Source organism: Capsicum annuum, chromosome 1 (genome assembly GCF_002878395.1).
Source record: "Capsicum annuum cultivar UCD-10X-F1 chromosome 1, UCD10Xv1.1, whole genome shotgun sequence".
NCBI lineage: Eukaryota > Viridiplantae > Streptophyta > Magnoliopsida > Solanales > Solanaceae > Capsicum > Capsicum annuum.
The window spans coordinates 65,567,234-65,584,399 of record NC_061111.1 but is presented as its reverse complement, the minus strand read 5'-3'; the positions used below and the strand labels follow the sequence as shown (position 1 = coordinate 65,584,399).

The window sequence follows — 17,166 nt, the reverse complement described above, 5'->3', positions numbered from 1 at the left end:
TTCGTAGGTGTGAGAGACTAGCGTCAGATGGTTTCAAGCGGGGTAGGTTTCCAAAAGGTTTATGTCTAGCTTGTAGTCCATAAGTTCTCCCATTCTTCATCATTCCTTCTTATGATGCAACTCAGTTTATTACAAGAATTCATCATCTTTTCATTATCTTATTGACGCACAACAAAAGCCAAGATATCCAAGTCCTAGAAGCTAGTGAACAATTATGTTGGAGACCTACTAGCGTCTAGAGTTTATCTGGTATAGAAAGCCATTGTTTGTTAGGGTGCAACATCTGATAGATGGTAAATATTGATTTACTAATATCAAATTGTTAGATACCAATAATCATCTATTTCTCCATCGCAAAGTGACAACACAACCGTGGAATCTTTTACTGGGATCAACCCAGACTAAGTGGATTATGCCTGAGCATACATCAGACCTTCTCAGTTGCTGGATCAGAAGAGGGGGGAGCAAATCTCCAAAAAAGTGGTGTAGTATCATACCATCATGCTAGAAGAAGATGCACAAATTTTAGACTTTATAGGATCGTTGTAATCTACTAGTTTTCTTTGTGTTTGTTGGGAAGTTTTTGGAGGTCTCCAGCATACCCTTAATGCTGATGAATATAACATTACCTTTATCAAAAAATTTAGGTGTATCAAATAATTCATGGCGCTAAACCGAAAAAATGCTATATATAATAAAATAAAGCAAACACAAAAGTCAATATGATGGAAGATGCTTAAAAAAAAAAGAGAGAGAGAGACGAGACAAATAGAGATATAGAAGTGGTCTTAGAAGCATTAGCCAACCTCAACAGCAAATGGTAAAGAAAACTTCCTTTTTTTTTCTTTTTTAGATGAAGAAAGTAATCACAACAGATCAAAGGTGGATTGGACCGAAATCTGGAACTTAAAGACTTTATTTAGAAAAAAAATCATAAAAATATTTGATAAGAACATAACTAAATTCAGAAATCAACAAATCTGATACAAGTCATACATAATTTTTTGCAATATGTTCAGAAGATTTGAAGAAGTGGTCCATGAAGCAGCAGCCAGAATATAACGAGAACAAATTTATTTGATGAGCAACTTCTTGTTTCAATAAAGAGGCATTCAGGAATTTAATTGAATCAAAACCTGGCAGGAATACCAAATGAAAACATTAACCAGAACCTCTAAGTGCACCCCTCAACAGAAATAAAATAAAAATTTCATCCTAGATTAGTACCACTACAACACAAACGTATTGAATTTGAATTTCGCAAAAGTTAGTATTCAAAAGCTAATCTTGGATTCATAGTTAGAAAGAAATTAACAATGCCCAATCATTACTCCATGTTCCTTTTTTGCAGATGCACACACCAAAGGCAACATCAACAAGAAATTTGTACGATTTGTCCTTGTCGCTGTCGCCGACCGCCGGTCACCGACGCCGACCGCCGGGACTGACCGCCGGTCACCGACCTCCGTCGCTGAGATCCGGTTCCCCCCTCTGTACCCCTCCCACCCCACCCCCACCCCCACCCCTTCTCTGTCCAGACCGCCCCCCCTTCCTCCGGCGCCGTTACAACATTGCAGCAGCCGAAGCTCGGTCTTCAGCTGCACCGCCGCTCCATCGTCAGCAGCCGCGGATACATCTCTGTAGCGATCCTCCGGCAGTAGGTCGAAGCGGGGCTTGGTTGCCGGCTTGGTCTACAAGTGAAATCTGGTGACTTCTAACCTTTGCTTATTTCATTCTCCATTCTGCATTCTTTCATTCTTCATATTATACTAGTAATTGAGTATAGTTTGGTTGCTGGAATATTTCCTTGAATTCGTGCGAGCCTTGTATTACTTGCTGCTGCTTTACTATTGACTTGCGTGGGATTTGTGAACATTGTTTGTTGTCTGTTGTTGCTGTTGCTGTGGTCGCTTCTCAGTTTTGCTTCGGGAGTAGTCCTTTGAACGTGTGTGTGCCTTGTATCTCCTAGCTGCTGCTTTGATATTGACACCGGGTATGTCCTTATATTTTCCTATTTTTTTCGTGTAGTTGTGGCTGTGGGTGGTAATGGGTGGTTAGGGTCATGTCCGAGGGGGTTGGGGCGTGGGGCTGTGGCGGGGGCGGGAGATGGGGAGAGAACGGGAGTGGGTGGGAGGCCAAGGTTTGGCCGAGGGGGGGGTAGTGGGGGGCGCGTGGATAGCAACGGTAGGCTGAGGGTTGGGTCTTGGAATATAGGGACCCTTCAGGGGAAGTCCATAGAGCTGGTGAAGATTCTTAGGAAGAGAAGGATCAACCTTGCGTGTGTCCAAGAGACCAAGTGGGTAGGGTCTAAGGCCAGGGATGTGGACGGTTACAAGCTGTGGTACTCTGGGAGCGACAGGCGTAGGAATGGAGTTGGCATCTTGGTAGATGAAGAGCTTAGAGGTCAGGTAGTGGAGGTGAAGAGGATCAACGATAGGTTGATGACTATTAAGTTGGTCATTCGGGGGTTTACCCTGAACGTGTGTAGTGCCTATGCGCCGCATGTGGGATCGGAGGGGGAGGAGAAGATGCGGTTCTGGGAGGCTTTGGAGGACGTGGTGAGAGGCGTGCCCAGTTCGGAGAAGATTGTGGTAGCGGGGGATTTCAACGGGCACATCGGGGCGCTACCGGGAGGCTTTGGGGATGTGCATGGTGGTTTTGGTTTTGGGGAGAGAAATGAAGAGGGGGCGACCCTATTGGAGTTTGCGAGGGCGTTTGGGCTGGTGGTGGTGAACTCGGGCTTCCCGAAGAAGGACGAGCACCTGATCACTTTTCGGAGCGCGATAGCCAGGACCCAGATTGACTTTTTGTTGCTTAGGAAAGGGGATAGGGCGTTGTGTAGAGACTGTAAAGTCATCCCGACTGAGAATCTTTCGACCCAACATAGGCTCTTGGTTATGGATTTGGGTATAAAGAAGAATAGAAAGAGGAGGAGTGAGGAGTGTAGACCGAGAATTAAGTGGGGCGGTTTGACGCCGGTGAATGCGTGGGAGATAGGGGAGAGGTTGGCGGGAATGGGGGTGTGGGAGTGTAGGGGGGATGTGGATAATATGTGGGACAGGGCGGCAACGTGCATCAGGGAGAATGCAAGGGAGGTGTTGGGTGTTTCTAGGGGCCGGGCCGGACATCATCGGGGAGATTGGTGGTGGAATGAAGAGGTGGGGAAGAAAGTGGAGACCAAGAAAGAGGCGTATGCTAAGTTGGTGGAAAGTAAGGACGAAGAAGAGAAGCGGGTAAACAGGAAAGAGTACAAGCTAGCGAGGAAGGAGGCGAAGTCAGCGGTCACGGCAGCTAAGACGGCCGCTTTTGAGAGCTTGTATGCAGGGTTACAGAGGAAAGGAGGGGAGAAAAAGTTGTTCCGACTCGCGAAGGCTAGGGAGAGGAAGGGTCGTGACCTCGATCAGGTGAGGTGCATTAAGGGGGAGGACGGTAGAGTGTTGGTGGAGGACGGCCACATAAAGAAGAGATGGCAGTCGTACTTTCATAGGCTCTTGAATGACGAGGGGGACAGAGCTATTGTGTTAGGGGAACTGGAGCACTCAGGGGAGTGTCGGGATTTTAGCTATTGTAGACGTTTTAAGGTAGACGAGGTTAGACAGGCAGTCCGCAGGATGCGAAGGGGTAGGGCGACGGGGCCGGATGAGATACCGGTGGAGTTTTGGAAGTTCGTTGGAGAGGCTGGTGTAAGGTGGTTGACTGCTTTGTTCAATGAAATTTTCAGGACGGCAAAGATGCCCGAGGCGTGGAGGTGGAGTACCATGATCCCCCTCTATAAGAATAAGGGGGACATTCAGTGTTGCAATAACTATAGGGGGATTAAGTTACTGAGTCACTCTATGAAGATCTGGGAGAGAGTGGTCGAGGTGAGGCTGAGACGGATAGTGTCTATCTCGGAAAATCAGTTCGGATTTATGCCCGGCCGCTCGACGACGGAGGCAATCCACCTGGTACGGAGGTTGGTGGAGCAGTATAGGGAGAGGAAGAAGGATCTGCACATGGTGTTCATCGACCTGGAAAAGGCGTACGACAAAGTCCCCAGGGAAGTACTTTGGAGATGCCTGGAGGTGAGTGGAGTACCGCAGGCATATATCAGAGTAATTAAGGATATGTATGAGGGAGCGAAAACCCAGGTGAGGACGGCGGGAGGAGACTCAGAGCATTTCACTGTCCTGACAGGATTGCATCAGGGATCTACTCTTAGTCCCTTTTTGTTTGCGTTAGTAATGGATGTGTTGACGCGGCGTATCCAAGGGGAGGTGCCGTGGTGTATGCTTTTTGCAGACGATGTAGTCTTGATAGATGAGACTCGAGGGGGGGTGAATGACAAATTAGAGTTGTGGAGGCAAACTCTGGAGTCTAAAGGGTTCAGGGTGAGCAGAACCAAGACAGAGTATGTGGAATGTAAGTTTAATGACGTGAGGCGGGAGAATGAGGTAGTAGTGAGGCTAGAAGCACAGGAGGTAGGGAAGAGGGATAAGTTCAAGTATCTCGGGTCCGTGATCCAGAGTAACGGTGAGATTGACGAGGATGTCTCGCACCGTATTGGGGCGGGATGGATGAAGTGGAAACTCGCATCGGGGGTGCTGTGTGATAAGAAGGTGCCGCCCAAGCTTAAAGGCAAATTCTATAGGGTGGTAGTCCGTCCGGCCTTGCTGTATGGAGCGGAGTGTTGGCCAGTTAAGAACTCCCACATCCAAAGAATGAAGGTGGCAGAAATGCGGATGTTGCGCTGGATGTGTGGACTGACCCGAGGGGATAGAGTTCGGAATGAGACTATCCGGGAGAAGGTTGGTGTGACTTCAGTGGAGTGTAAGATGCGGGAAGCACGATTGAGATGGTTCGGACACGTGAAGAGGAGGGGCACGGATGCCCCGGTCCGTAGGTGTGAGAGGCTAGCGTTGGATGGTTTTAGACGGGGTAGGGGTAGACCGAAGAAGTACTGGGGTGAGGTGATTAGGCGGGACATGGAACAGTTACAGCTCACCGAGGACATGACCCTAGATAGGAAGGTATGGAAGATGCGAATTACGGCAGAGGATTAGGGCCAGTTCGGGTCGCTAGTGTAGGGAATAAATTGGTGGGGGTGTATTCCTGTTATGATTCCGTATTCAATGTTCCGTGTTCCGTGTTCCATGTTTATTACGAATATGTGTGCTTTCCTTTGCTGTATATTCCTGCATTCCTGCTTTACTCTGTTTTATATTCCTTATGGGTGCCGTATCTATGTTATGTCATCTGCTTCTGTGCTGTACTATGTGTTGTGTGATATCTCGTGACTTGAGCCGGGGGTCTTTCGGAAACAGCCTTTCTACTTCATCAGAGGTAGAGGTATGGACTGCGTACATCTTACCCCCCCCAGACCCCACTAAGTGGGAATACACTGGGTTTGTTGTTGTTGTTGTTGTTGATGGGTCATTTGAGGATCTGTAAATATAAGCGGCATTTTACCTCCAAGGCAACTTGTTGAACTTTGTGACACCAATCGATGAAACAAGAACAATTCTTTTTAGTGACTTAGGCAATGCTGACACAAGGTTTCTCACACCTTCCCAATCTACACAAACAAATGCATATATGTCATGAGAAAGACTACTGCACTAAAACTTAGAAATTAGATTGTAGGGATAGAGAAACGATGAACCCATCAAAATTGCTTTCAGTTTTATCAGATACAAAAGAGACACAACAAGGACAGAGAATAATGTAAAACATGTTTTTGAACCTAGTAAAGAAACACATAGTGCAGTCCTTATACAGAGTCTCAGGAAACTCATAGGTATATTATGAAGTTGATTATACACCAACCCGACTGCTAAAGTATATATTGTAATCAATGTAATAATTATAGATCACCAGACAACAATTACTAGAGATAAATAAGAACATGAATTTTCTATCACTGCGAAACACATACATCAAATATATAAAGTAAATAGGGAAAAGGCATCGTTTCCACCCCAAACTATACCCGAAAAGTCGAAGCCACACCTAAACTATACTAGTGATCTATTACACGCCTAAACTATAAAAAAGTGAAACTATTTACACCCTATCAGGCTACCACCACTTGCATGTGGTGTAGTGTTTTACATGCGCTGCCATGTCAGCACCACGTCAGTAAAAAGTTTCACTTTTTTATAGTTAAGGTGTGTAATAGGTCACTTATATAGTTTAGGTGTGGATTCGACTTTTCGACTATAGTTTGGGGTGGAAACGATGCCTTTTTCCTTAATGTTTTTAGCCGTTTACTTTTGTTATTTAATAGGCTGGACGCGCCTAAAATAAGTGTAACACACGGGCCTTAGAATGGGGGTCGCGGGGAGGTAATAATATCACTTTTATTTAGTTAAGGTGTGTAATAGGTCACTTATATAATTTAGGTGTGGCTTAGACTTTTCTTGTATAGTATGGGGTGGAAATGATGCCTTTTCCCAAAGTAAATAATACATAGCAAAATCTTTTAGTGGCTTAGTAAACAAAATAATTAGATCCTTTTTTCTATATTCAAACTCATTCTGTTCCCAGCAGTTCTTCATTTTATATATTTCTTAATGAGCACTACATCTTGGTTACATAAACCACCACATAAATATAAACATCCCACTAGAAAGATTCTAACCTACTCTTTCTGGAGTATTATCTCCATCCCACCGCCTAGATGGAAAAGCAGTGGTCCCAGTGCAGCAAATAACATGAGTTACACCCTGAAAGGTCAGTTGCGCACAGCCCAGCAGCAATTTGAGAAAGTTATTAAGCCACTTTAACTTCCCAGGAAAGTTCTAGAAAGGTTGTAGACGTGGTGAACAAACCTCAAATACAGATGGATCTATGCCTGTAGGACTCCGCGTGTCACCTTTCCACACCTGTCAAGTTTGGAAACAGTATAAAGTTTGAAAATCTTCTTTAAACAAAGAATACTTTCCCGGTTAATTGGGCAAGAATACTTTCCCGGTTAATTGGGCCTGGGTTGAGGGTGGATAAGTTTGGCACAGCCACATAAGAACAAACCTGAAACTTTTCCTCATCATGCTCGCCAAATAGAGTAGTTGCTTTCTCAGGGTCTCTAAGAATGAGACGCAGTTTGACATTCCTATCGAGTAATGATGCTACAACTATCTGTCCTGCATTTCACATAATACAAAAAAGTTAAGTGAATCTTTACCATGACAAGCTTATTTCAATGCACTCATATTCTGCCTAAATTGTTTGACGCTTTATACTTTTTGACCAGATAGAAGAAGTGCTGATTAAACTGGTAACACGAAGCACTTTATCTTGTATTATACTCATTAAATGTTCGGTATATAGTATGATGCAACCATTCAATAACATCACTATGCAGTCTATTCAAAGGTAACAATTTAACTAATACATCAGTCATGCCATTTTTAACATATATGGTAAATCCCCCCTTCACTAAGGTCAGAGGGATGAATAGTGACCTTCCCACTGTTAATCCGTGGTGACTCAAACCCCCCACCTCATTGATGGAGGGGATTTTCTATTTCCAATAAGATATCCTTCACCAATCCATATTTTCCATCTCACATGAGTTACTGAAACCAACAATTTTGATATTTATGCAGAATAGTATATTGTAACCTAAACCTCAACTCCTTTCCCTCATTGGAGAAGCAAAGGAACTAAATTCAGAAAATTCATACTGATAATCGCTGATCAGCAAAAAGAATTTGGTAAAGGATTCAAGAAAATACAGACTAAAGAGCATTGATATTTCTGACAAAGAGGAAGAGAAACGAAAAAATCAAGAAAAGGACATAAGATCTCGATTCTAGTTTCTCAAAAAACAATACATTATCTCGAAATAACTAGTGGCAACTGAAATAGATATCCTAAGATTAACACTTCTGCAGCACATACTGAGCATACTCCATGGTATGAATAAAATAGATTTAGGATACTGTGCAAGAAATGAATTTATAAATTCTACAAATTCGTTCCAATGGAATATTAGTTATGACGATGCGAAATCTAAAACTAAGTACAAAACAAACTGAAATCGAAAGAATAGTTAAATAAAATCTCAAATGTGCAGAAGCCAAAACCAAATTCTGCAAAGGGAATGTATAAACAAAATGTATATGAAGAACGGAATATCATAGATTATGTTAGCTCACTAAAGCTTTGACTATGACTGCAAAGATATGATTTTGTATTGTCCAGGATTCTCTCTTTTATATATTGTCCACAGACTTAGAGCTAGGTTTTTGACTAATGAAAGCACTTCTGCTTATTGATAAAAGAATGTTCTTCAAAGAGAAGGCACTCCATTTTCACACACACAAATATGGCACATTCACACATGTATATGTTAATTAAGATATTAATCAGAGCTCAACTTGTACGTATGTACTTAGAACAAAAAAGGTTCCAATTTTGAGTTACTACCTTCTTTTGATCATTTCTCCAACTTATGTTGAATCTTTATTTCTACCTGGTAGTCAAGGATCATATAGAGAGAAATGAATGCCATAACCAGAGGATGTTAAGTAAGTACGACTTTTTCTAGGTTCGAGTAATCATATTCAGTCCACACATGATTGGAGAGTCCCACATTGGTTGGGAATTTAAAGATGGATCTCCTTATATGCTCTTGGGAAATCCTCACCTTGTGAGCTAGCTTTGAGTTAATTCAGGTCCAAGATCTATTGCTTTATCCATGAACAAATAAAACTTCCTTTTTCTTTTCATTAGTGAAACCTGTCAATTACAATTTTCTATTTGATTGATATGCATCCAACTTGTAACCTATGGAGTACCTACTAACTCTCAATAGCCAAAGTATCAGGTAACTTTGCCCACAACTGTTTAAGCTGATAGGAAAAAAATTCACCTAGAGTTGCCTCTGCTAGGATTTAAACCTTGGTTTTCTAAGGTTCTTTTTTTTGAAACAATGGTTTTCTAAGGTTGTTACTACAACTCTTTCACTTAGAAGGCTTGTTCGAAACAGAACCCTGGAAAATGACTAGAGAATGTCCATATTTTCGTTTCAACCGACATTTTTAGCAGAAGTTATGAGACAAAACAGCTTTTATCGATCAAGGGCCGACATATAACAAGGATCCTAGTACTCTCTAGGTGCAAAGAAACTACAAACAAAGATCTTAACCCATTGATCATAGTCTAAACTCTAAAAGGATAATAATTATGCCCAAGTCATAAATAATTGGGATAAGGCATAAAACCCTCCTGAAGTATAGCGAAATTGTCGGTTACACACCTAAACTATGTGAGGATTTTATCACCCACTAAACTTAATTTTTCTGCTTTATTTGCACAGCCGAACTATACGAGGGTCCTATTACCTCTTGAACTTAGTTTTTCATATTATTTAAACCCCTAAATTATTTTGGTTCAGCTTTTGTTGGTGTTTAAATGCAGATTTTGGTGGATTTTTGGTCTAGTTTTGATGCAATTTTGGTTCAATTTTGATCCAATGGTATGGACAACAAAATAACTTTCAAGTTTTATACACCAAATAAATGAAGGAAACCTGTGCAAAATACCAACTTTACAAGTATGACATCTTCATAAATGAAGATAATCTATGTAAAATATCAAGAATAAATTTATAGACATCAAAATGAGTGATGCAACTTCATAAATATAAAAATCAGTGCAAAAATGCATTGAACTATGCAATAACATTATCTTAATAGACACAACATGTTAAACACAAAAACTTGCACAGTCTTGCCAATTAAGTTCAGGGATTGTGGGATCCTCGCATAATTTAAGGGTCTAAATAATATGAAAAAAATAAATTCACAAAATTAAGGACCCTCAAATAGTTTAGTTGTGTACCCGACAATTTCCTCATAGTTCAAGGGGTTCTTATGCCTTATCCCTAAATAATTCATAAGACCTGCCTATCCATGTGACTGGGAGGTCACACATTCAAGCCGTGGATAGCGAGAGCTTTAGTGTACCGGGCTTCCCCTTTACCCCCTTTCCATGCAAACAATGAAAAATTTAGCCCCAATCACAACTAACTACTTTTATGGGAGCAAAGTTGTTATGAACCAATTGTCCCACATTGAAAAAATAGAGAAATGCTAAGGAATTTATAGGCCAAATGGGTTCTACCACCTATCAAACCAACTAGATGTAGCCATAACCAACGAGAATCGATCCATGTGGAGAGTCTTGCTGGGCTGTGACTCAGAGTGGTGGCCTGCGTGCCAGGAGTCGTGACCAACGAGGATCATTCACGTGTGGAGCCGCAATAAGGTTGTTGATTCTCAAGCGGAGATAATTGTTATGAACCAATTGGCTTCTCCAGTTTGGTTTATTATATAGTAGATATTATACAATTAGTTTCGTTATTTCTTAAAAGAAAAAGATTTATACTTGTTTTTAGATATTTTATAGAGTTTATTTAGAAGTAAATAGATATTATTTAAATAAATACTTTTTAGTCTTAATTTATGTGTTTTTTTTGTGACAGTTAATTTAACTAATTTTTTAAAGTTAAATAAAATTAGATCAATACAATATTTTAAAATTTAGATGTTCAAAAATTAACATGTAGTTCAAAAACTATATAATAAGTAGAACCTGTAGTCAAATGAATAGTCGATATGGTACAAGGTGACATGTACACCGTCACTTTAAAATAAAATGAAAACAAATCAAAGAAAAGTATTTATAATTTTACAATAAAATTTAAAGGTCTCTTCTTAAGTAAAAGAGAGTGGAACGGAGCAATACCAACGCCACCGGATCCACCAACAACAAGAACAACTTTGGAAGACGATGCAGTAGATGACGATGATGGAGGAGAAGTTTGAGATTCTTCAGTCACAGCAGCTGAAACTGATATACATCTTTGACAATTTACCTTAAACTTCGATGATATAACTCTAGAAGAAGAAGGGAATTGCTGTAGAAGTGGAAATTGAGGAAGAAGTCGAGTTTTTTGAGTTGAAATTGGAAGGTTCCAGAAAGGGGAAACAGAGATTTTGGAAGCCATTATTAATGATAAAAAGAGCAGTGTTTTTGGTGATTAATGATAAGCGCGGGGAAGTTAAAAGGGGGTGGAGAGTTTTTGTGGTGGTAGTTGTGTTTTGAAATTGTTGTTTTACTATAATGCCCTTGAGAAATTGGAAATATTCTATTATTGTTTTAAACTTTTAACCAGTGTTTTCGAGGGCAATTTTTTGGGGCGAATCTCCAGGCGGGGCATATCAAAAACACTTCAAAGCACTAATGAAAGGCGTAGATTTGAGGCGTAATCCTCGGTCATAAAAGCATAAGTCCCAAGTATAAAAGTGTATGTCTCAAGCATTAATTTTATTTATTATTATTATTTTAATTATATTTTTTCCTATAAATCGTAATTTTTAGTTATAGGTGTAATGATATTTATACTTTATGCTATCATGGTTTAATATTGTAATGATTTTTCCTAAATATAAGAGTAAAAGATAGCAACTTTCATTAAATAAAATAATTATAACTATTTTTTCTATATCATTGATGATTTATTTAAATTTATTTATAGAATAATTGAAAATCTTAGTTTTGTTTATTTTCTTGATAACAAAATTATAAAATTGAAGATACATGAGATATATACTCCGTATATCCATGGAACCTACGCCCTGTATTTCGAGGCTTAAGTCTCACCCTATGTTACGTCAAATGTCTAGCCTCACACTCCACTTTTTAAAACACAGACTTGAATTTTGAAGTACTAAACTTGGTTGAAGTATGGCGGTATTTCTGGTAATTTATTACCAAGCCCAAAATAAGCTTATCCATGGTGTTTGATCTCTATCATAATGTTACTTCAACTCCAACAAAAGAATGAAATATGTCGAATTTGACCAAAGATTAAAGACATTAAGCTCACTAGTGAAATTGAAAAGGGATATCAAGCTTTTTAGTGGATCGTTTATCTGTGGTTTATCATTTAAGTTCTATTTACCATTGATTTGGAATAGTTAAATTTGCTTGTGGGTCAAGAGCGCGCTTAACATCCTTAGCTTACTGTTAGTAGCATGAGTTTGTACGAAAATAAATAAAATGAGAGAATAATATTCATGATAAATAAAACAGAGTAGAATGCAAATATGACGGATCCTATACACAATTCCTCTAGGTATTAACAATCGTGACCGTGACCGTGATAGTAAGAAAAATAACGAAAGCTAAAACAACTAGAGAAAACATGAAAAGTTTAAGGACCAACTTAAAGATATTTTATTGCTTTATAGTAAAGGTAAGTAGAAAATGAATCCTTTACAACGGGGTAGGAGGTCTTTATTTATAGGGCGCCAACAATGCCAGTGGCTAATAGGAGAATGTCTCTCGCCCTTGTGTTGTTAGAGAGTAATCAGCCCACTAGCATGTGTCAGACACGATTTTATCGGGAGTTGCCTGCGCACCTGAATAATCGGACACACCGTCCTTTTTGTCTGTCCCTAGCATGCAGTGCCCATCATAGATGGTTTTGGGATACTTTATTTTTGCTCGAGAGGATATATTTTTTTGTCACTCTTATTCTCGAGATGATGACATTGTGGGCCGGTCCTCGTTACACTCGACCCAAACTAGCCCAATCTTTACTAAAGCTATTTTATCTAGCTCATACATTCTATATATTGATGGTGCCCGATTATGTATAAGGATAGAATTTTTTTTTTGAAAATTATTGAATATCTATTATATATAACATTAAAACATGCATCTAAAGTTGGTGAATCTTCAAGTGAGGCCATACAAGAAGTACAAAATCTTTTGATAGCTATACCAAGTAGACATTGATGATGTTGCTATAGAAGATTAAGAAAAGAAATATGATTCTCAAGACATTAGAAATAGAGGAAAACTGTATAATAAAAGATCCATTTCATAAAAAAATTATGGAAGGTTGAGTGTGTAATGAGACTACACAATATGAGAGATAGCCAATTTATGGTCCATAAATCTTCTACAATAATGAATTGAAAAAATTCAGCTCAACACTTTTATTACTTCATTATTCAACTCAGACAAATGAAGAAGAAACCGTGAAAGCTTATTGATATATGATACGAGAAAAAGAATAACTGACTATAATGGAGATTACCACCTTCTTATGTAGGTGGAGATCCTAATTTATCTATTCTATAGAAAATATGGCTAAGCTTTTAGAAGCCTCTATCTAGCTCAGCTCCAAGCTCCCTCAAGTTATAGCTCAGCATCTAACCAATTTACTAACTAATTTTGTAGCTAATGAATAGTAACTAATGAAACAGTAAAACTGTTGATCAATGAATAGTAATAAAATAGAACAAACTACAGAACAAGCTACATTTTAACACACACCCTCAAGCTGTAGGATGCAGAATGTTAAGCAAACCAAGCTTGCCCAAAAGATATAGATGTCGAGCTTGGATTAACCTTTTGATAAGTAGATCTGCAAGTTTGTGATGAGTAGGAACATAAGTTGTTTCAACCAAGCCTCCTTTGATCTTATCCCTGATGAAATAATAATCAATTTCATTGTGTTTAGTCCTCTCATGAAGCACATGATTTACTGCTAATTGAATAGCTAGCTTGCTATCACTATAGGAACTCCCAACTTCTTGAACAAACCCAACAACCATGTCACTTTAGCAACTATAGGAGCGATGTGTCTGTACTCAGCCTCAACTGAGCTTCTGAAAATAGTTTGTTGTTTCTTGGACTTTTAAGAGACTAGAGAATTACCAAACTTAACCACATATTATATAATAGACCTCCTGGTGTTGGGATATACTGCCCAATGAGAGCACATCAACAAGTCAACATGGTAGCAGGTTTAGCCTGAAGCCAAATCCCTTGACCAACTATGCCTTTTAAATACCTGATTGCTCTCATAGTTGCATCCCAATGAGACTTCTTAGGAGATTGAAAAAGCTGACTAAATGTTTGTATTCATAACTAATGTTTGGTCTAGTAATAGTAGCATATAAGAGTTTATCAATCAACTTCTGATAAAAAGAATTGCATCACCAGCAATACCAATTGTCGTGTCATATTCTACTGATGTTAACTTCATTTGACTCTTAGAGGAGTTGGAGCTGGTTTAGCACCGACAAAACCAACATCATTTATAAGTTCTAAACATATTTCCTTTGACTCAAGACAATTCCTTTACCTGATCTTAAAATTTTTGATGCCTAAAAAATATATGAGTTGGCCTAGATCTTTCAAGTTGAACTGTTGGTGTAAGACTTCTTTTGTTGTAGAAATAAGCCGATTACTGCTTCATTTGATGGGTAAACCATCAACATATACTAGAACAATAACCAAATCAGCATCCATTCTCAAGGTAAATAGAGATTAATCATGCAACACTCTGAATTTTACTAAATTTTTTTGAATTTTTGAACTCACCGCCCAACTTACGACTCACCTTACGAGCTATAGGAGCAAAATCATCGCCTGACCAGTGAGTGGTGCCTATGCTACTGTCCCAATTATGAATAAAGGTCACGAGTCGTAAAGACTCATTACGAGTCGTGGTGTCAAAATCGTAGAGTGAACAGTGTGTACCCCAAATGCTTCTGTCCTGGTTACGACTAGGACCCTACGAGTCATAGGGTCACTTGAAGAGTTGTATGGTGTGAGCCGTAGGGTTACTAGAAAGGGTCTTTCAGCTACTGTCTAGACTACGAGTCACGTTGCCAACTCGTAGTTAGTCCGTTTATGAGTTGTATAGTGACCCGTAGTCACTGGTGATAATTTTCTAGCTTTTAATTAGGGGAACTTTTGACATTTCCCCTTCTCCCCAAAAATAACCCATGACTTAAAATCCTATTGGGAACCCCATTGTCATCCATAACATAATCAAAACAATTCTCAAGGCACTCTCAAGCAAAAACACTTAGGGTTTCTCAAGGTTGGCAATTAGAGCTTCCAAGGGTGGTTCTTCTTTAAATTTCTTGGTGATTAAGGCATGTGACTCTACTCTCAAACTTATTTTCTATAAAGCATGTGTACAAAATTATTATTAATGAGAAATTGAATATGGGTTTTGACAAGGCTTGATGGTTTTGGCATGGTTGATTCTTAAATTATTTTTTATAATTATTTTGAATTATTCATGATTTGAATTGAATGTTTTTGAACTAATAGGGTGCATATGTGTGGGAATTGGAATAGGAGTCAAGATATTCCCCCAAATTGATATTTTAAACTTGGAATTGATTTTGAATAATTGTGTTTCCTCAACCCACTTGTGTAAATGACTTTGAATTGTGGAAATTGGCACTTGGTTTGACTTACTCACCTATACTATTACATTGCATAAATGTTTAAAAAATAAACATGTATTTTGGAGGCCTTGTTGGCTATGTTTTGATTTAATGAGCAAAGGGGGTCGAGGCATTCCCTCACTTTGAATTGATAAACTAAAGGAGGTCAAGACATTCCTCCAACTTGATTTAATCAACAAAGGGGGTATTGGCATTTCCTTAAGATAATGGAAAGTAATTAAATTGTCATAAGTGTAAGCTTGCAAGCGTAAAGGTATGACGATACCTGTGGTTTCCTTAATGTGTCATTCCATGGTTAAATTATAGGTTATATGACACTTGTTTTAAATTGGGCTTAATGGGGGGTTATGTAGCTAGGCCGTGAAGGTGTGAGTCTTGAAAGACTTGTACTGGAAACTTATGTTTGTCGGTGTGAGGATTGGTCTTGATGACCGTGTGCATATGTCACACTATATACATGTGTTTGTATCTCGAATTGACGTGGGGTCAGGGCATTCCCTGGTCTTCCTGTATACCTCCAGTTCATGCGGCCAACATGTACTGGGCCCTTTCAGTAGGGAAAGCTGAACCCATATAGCTTGTAGGTGCTTTTTATGATGGTTAAACCCTTCCCCGACATGATTATGTATATATATGTACACTATGTGCATGTGAATTTTATTGTTGTTTTGATTTGTCATTATTTTATCCTTTATCCCTAAGTTACATACTAGCGCTCAACCCGCTAGTCGTGTTCAGACGTTGTATCCTCATGTGATGCAGGCACGTAACATACTTATATTTTTCCTGCACAGGGATAGAAGATCATTGGATAAGCTCGTGAGTCATCCTAAAGTTGTGAGCTTCTATATTTCGGAAGACTTCATTTCATGTTTTGGATTTCTGTTGTCATAAACTACTTTTTTGGTTTTTATTTTGGCTATTGTCGGGGGCTTGTCCCAATGTAGATGGTTTTTGGTTATTAGAAGGCTTTTGTGGATATTGTTGATTGAGTATGGTTGTTGATATATCTTAGATTTTCATTGAGCTTATCTTTTTTTATCATTTTATATGATCGAAATTCATCAACTGCTAGATGTACTGTGATTTGTTGAAACGGTGAAGGGGATGGTCTCTAGTCCTTGATGGACTTGAGATACCCACACGACCAGACCCTGGTTTGGGTTGTGATAAAGTTGGTATCAGAGCTTGAGTTCATGGTCAATTGAGTGTCCACAAAGCAATGTCAAGTAGAGTCTCTTTTATGGGTGTGTAGCACGCCGCACTTATATGGGAAGGTAAGGGTGTTAAGTGGGCCGGCCCAGGTCAATCCGAAATTGGCTCATTAAATTTAGTCGAGTTGTGGGCCGGGCCAGGTTCGGGTTGTGGTTAAGTGGGCCGGGCTAGGTTCGGGTTCAACATTAAAATTTTTAAAAATAACCCTAACCCAGCCCACTTAACCCAACCCGATCAAACCCACCTAAACCCGATCAAACCCGGTCAAAAATAATTTTTTTTTTTTCAATATACACTATATATACCCACCTATATACATTTTAAATACGATAAACAATATATATACACTTTATATATAGTATATACTACATTAAAATTTAAAAAATATATACAAATATACACAATTACACATATATACATAACATTCAATAGATACGACTATACGTACTACTTTAAATAAAACATATACTACAATATATATAATTATATATATAGTTTTATACTAATTACTAATTTATAAAACATATACACATGTATACGTTAAATATACACGTTTATAGAAGATATATACACATATATACACACCATTTAATATATATGTACTACTTTAAATAAAACATATACTACAATATAGATATGCATTACTATATATATATATATATATATATATATATATATATATATA

The 17,166-nt window shown here is 38.8% G+C and overlaps 2 protein-coding genes across 3 annotated transcripts in view; one reads left to right on the top strand and one right to left on the bottom strand.

Moving 5' to 3' along the window:
- LOC107854140 (uncharacterized protein At2g37660, chloroplastic) overlaps nt 1–11,039 on the bottom strand; it is a 16,763-nt gene extending 5,724 nt beyond the window's left edge. Inside the window, exons 1-5 of one of the 2 annotated variants that reach the window (XM_047399633.1) lie at nt 10,732–11,039; nt 7,009–7,121; nt 6,810–6,863; nt 6,620–6,704; nt 5,449–5,554 (exon numbers count right to left, since the gene is read on the bottom strand). In XM_047399633.1, the coding sequence (XP_047255589.1) occupies nt 5,449–5,554; nt 6,620–6,704; nt 6,810–6,863; nt 7,009–7,121; nt 10,732–10,993 (620 nt within the window). In that variant the 5' untranslated portion in view covers nt 10,994–11,039. The remainder of the gene's footprint in view (nt 1–5,448; nt 5,555–6,619; nt 6,705–6,809; nt 6,864–7,008; nt 7,122–10,731) is intronic. The other variant, XM_047399658.1, reaches the window with a different exon arrangement.
- LOC124888676 (mitogen-activated protein kinase kinase kinase 11-like) lies at nt 1,343–2,102 on the top strand. The gene is made up of 2 exons (XM_047399692.1): nt 1,343–1,707; nt 1,919–2,102. Exons 1-2 carry the CDS (start codon nt 1,352–1,354, stop codon nt 1,941–1,943), a joined length of 381 nt encoding a protein of 126 aa, XP_047255648.1. The 5' UTR covers nt 1,343–1,351; the 3' UTR covers nt 1,944–2,102.
- Nucleotides 11,040–17,166: the final 6,127 nt, after the last annotated feature.

Excerpts from the sequence above, each read along its gene's own strand:
- LOC124888676 (XM_047399692.1), top strand. The coding sequence starts at position 1,352 with ATGCACACACCAAAGGCAACATCAACAAGAAATTTGTACGATTTGTCC. Across the intron at positions 1,708-1,918 it reads TGGTCTACAAGTGAAATCTG|TTTTGCTTCGGGAGTAGTCC; the intron begins GTGACTTCTAAC and ends GTCGCTTCTCAG.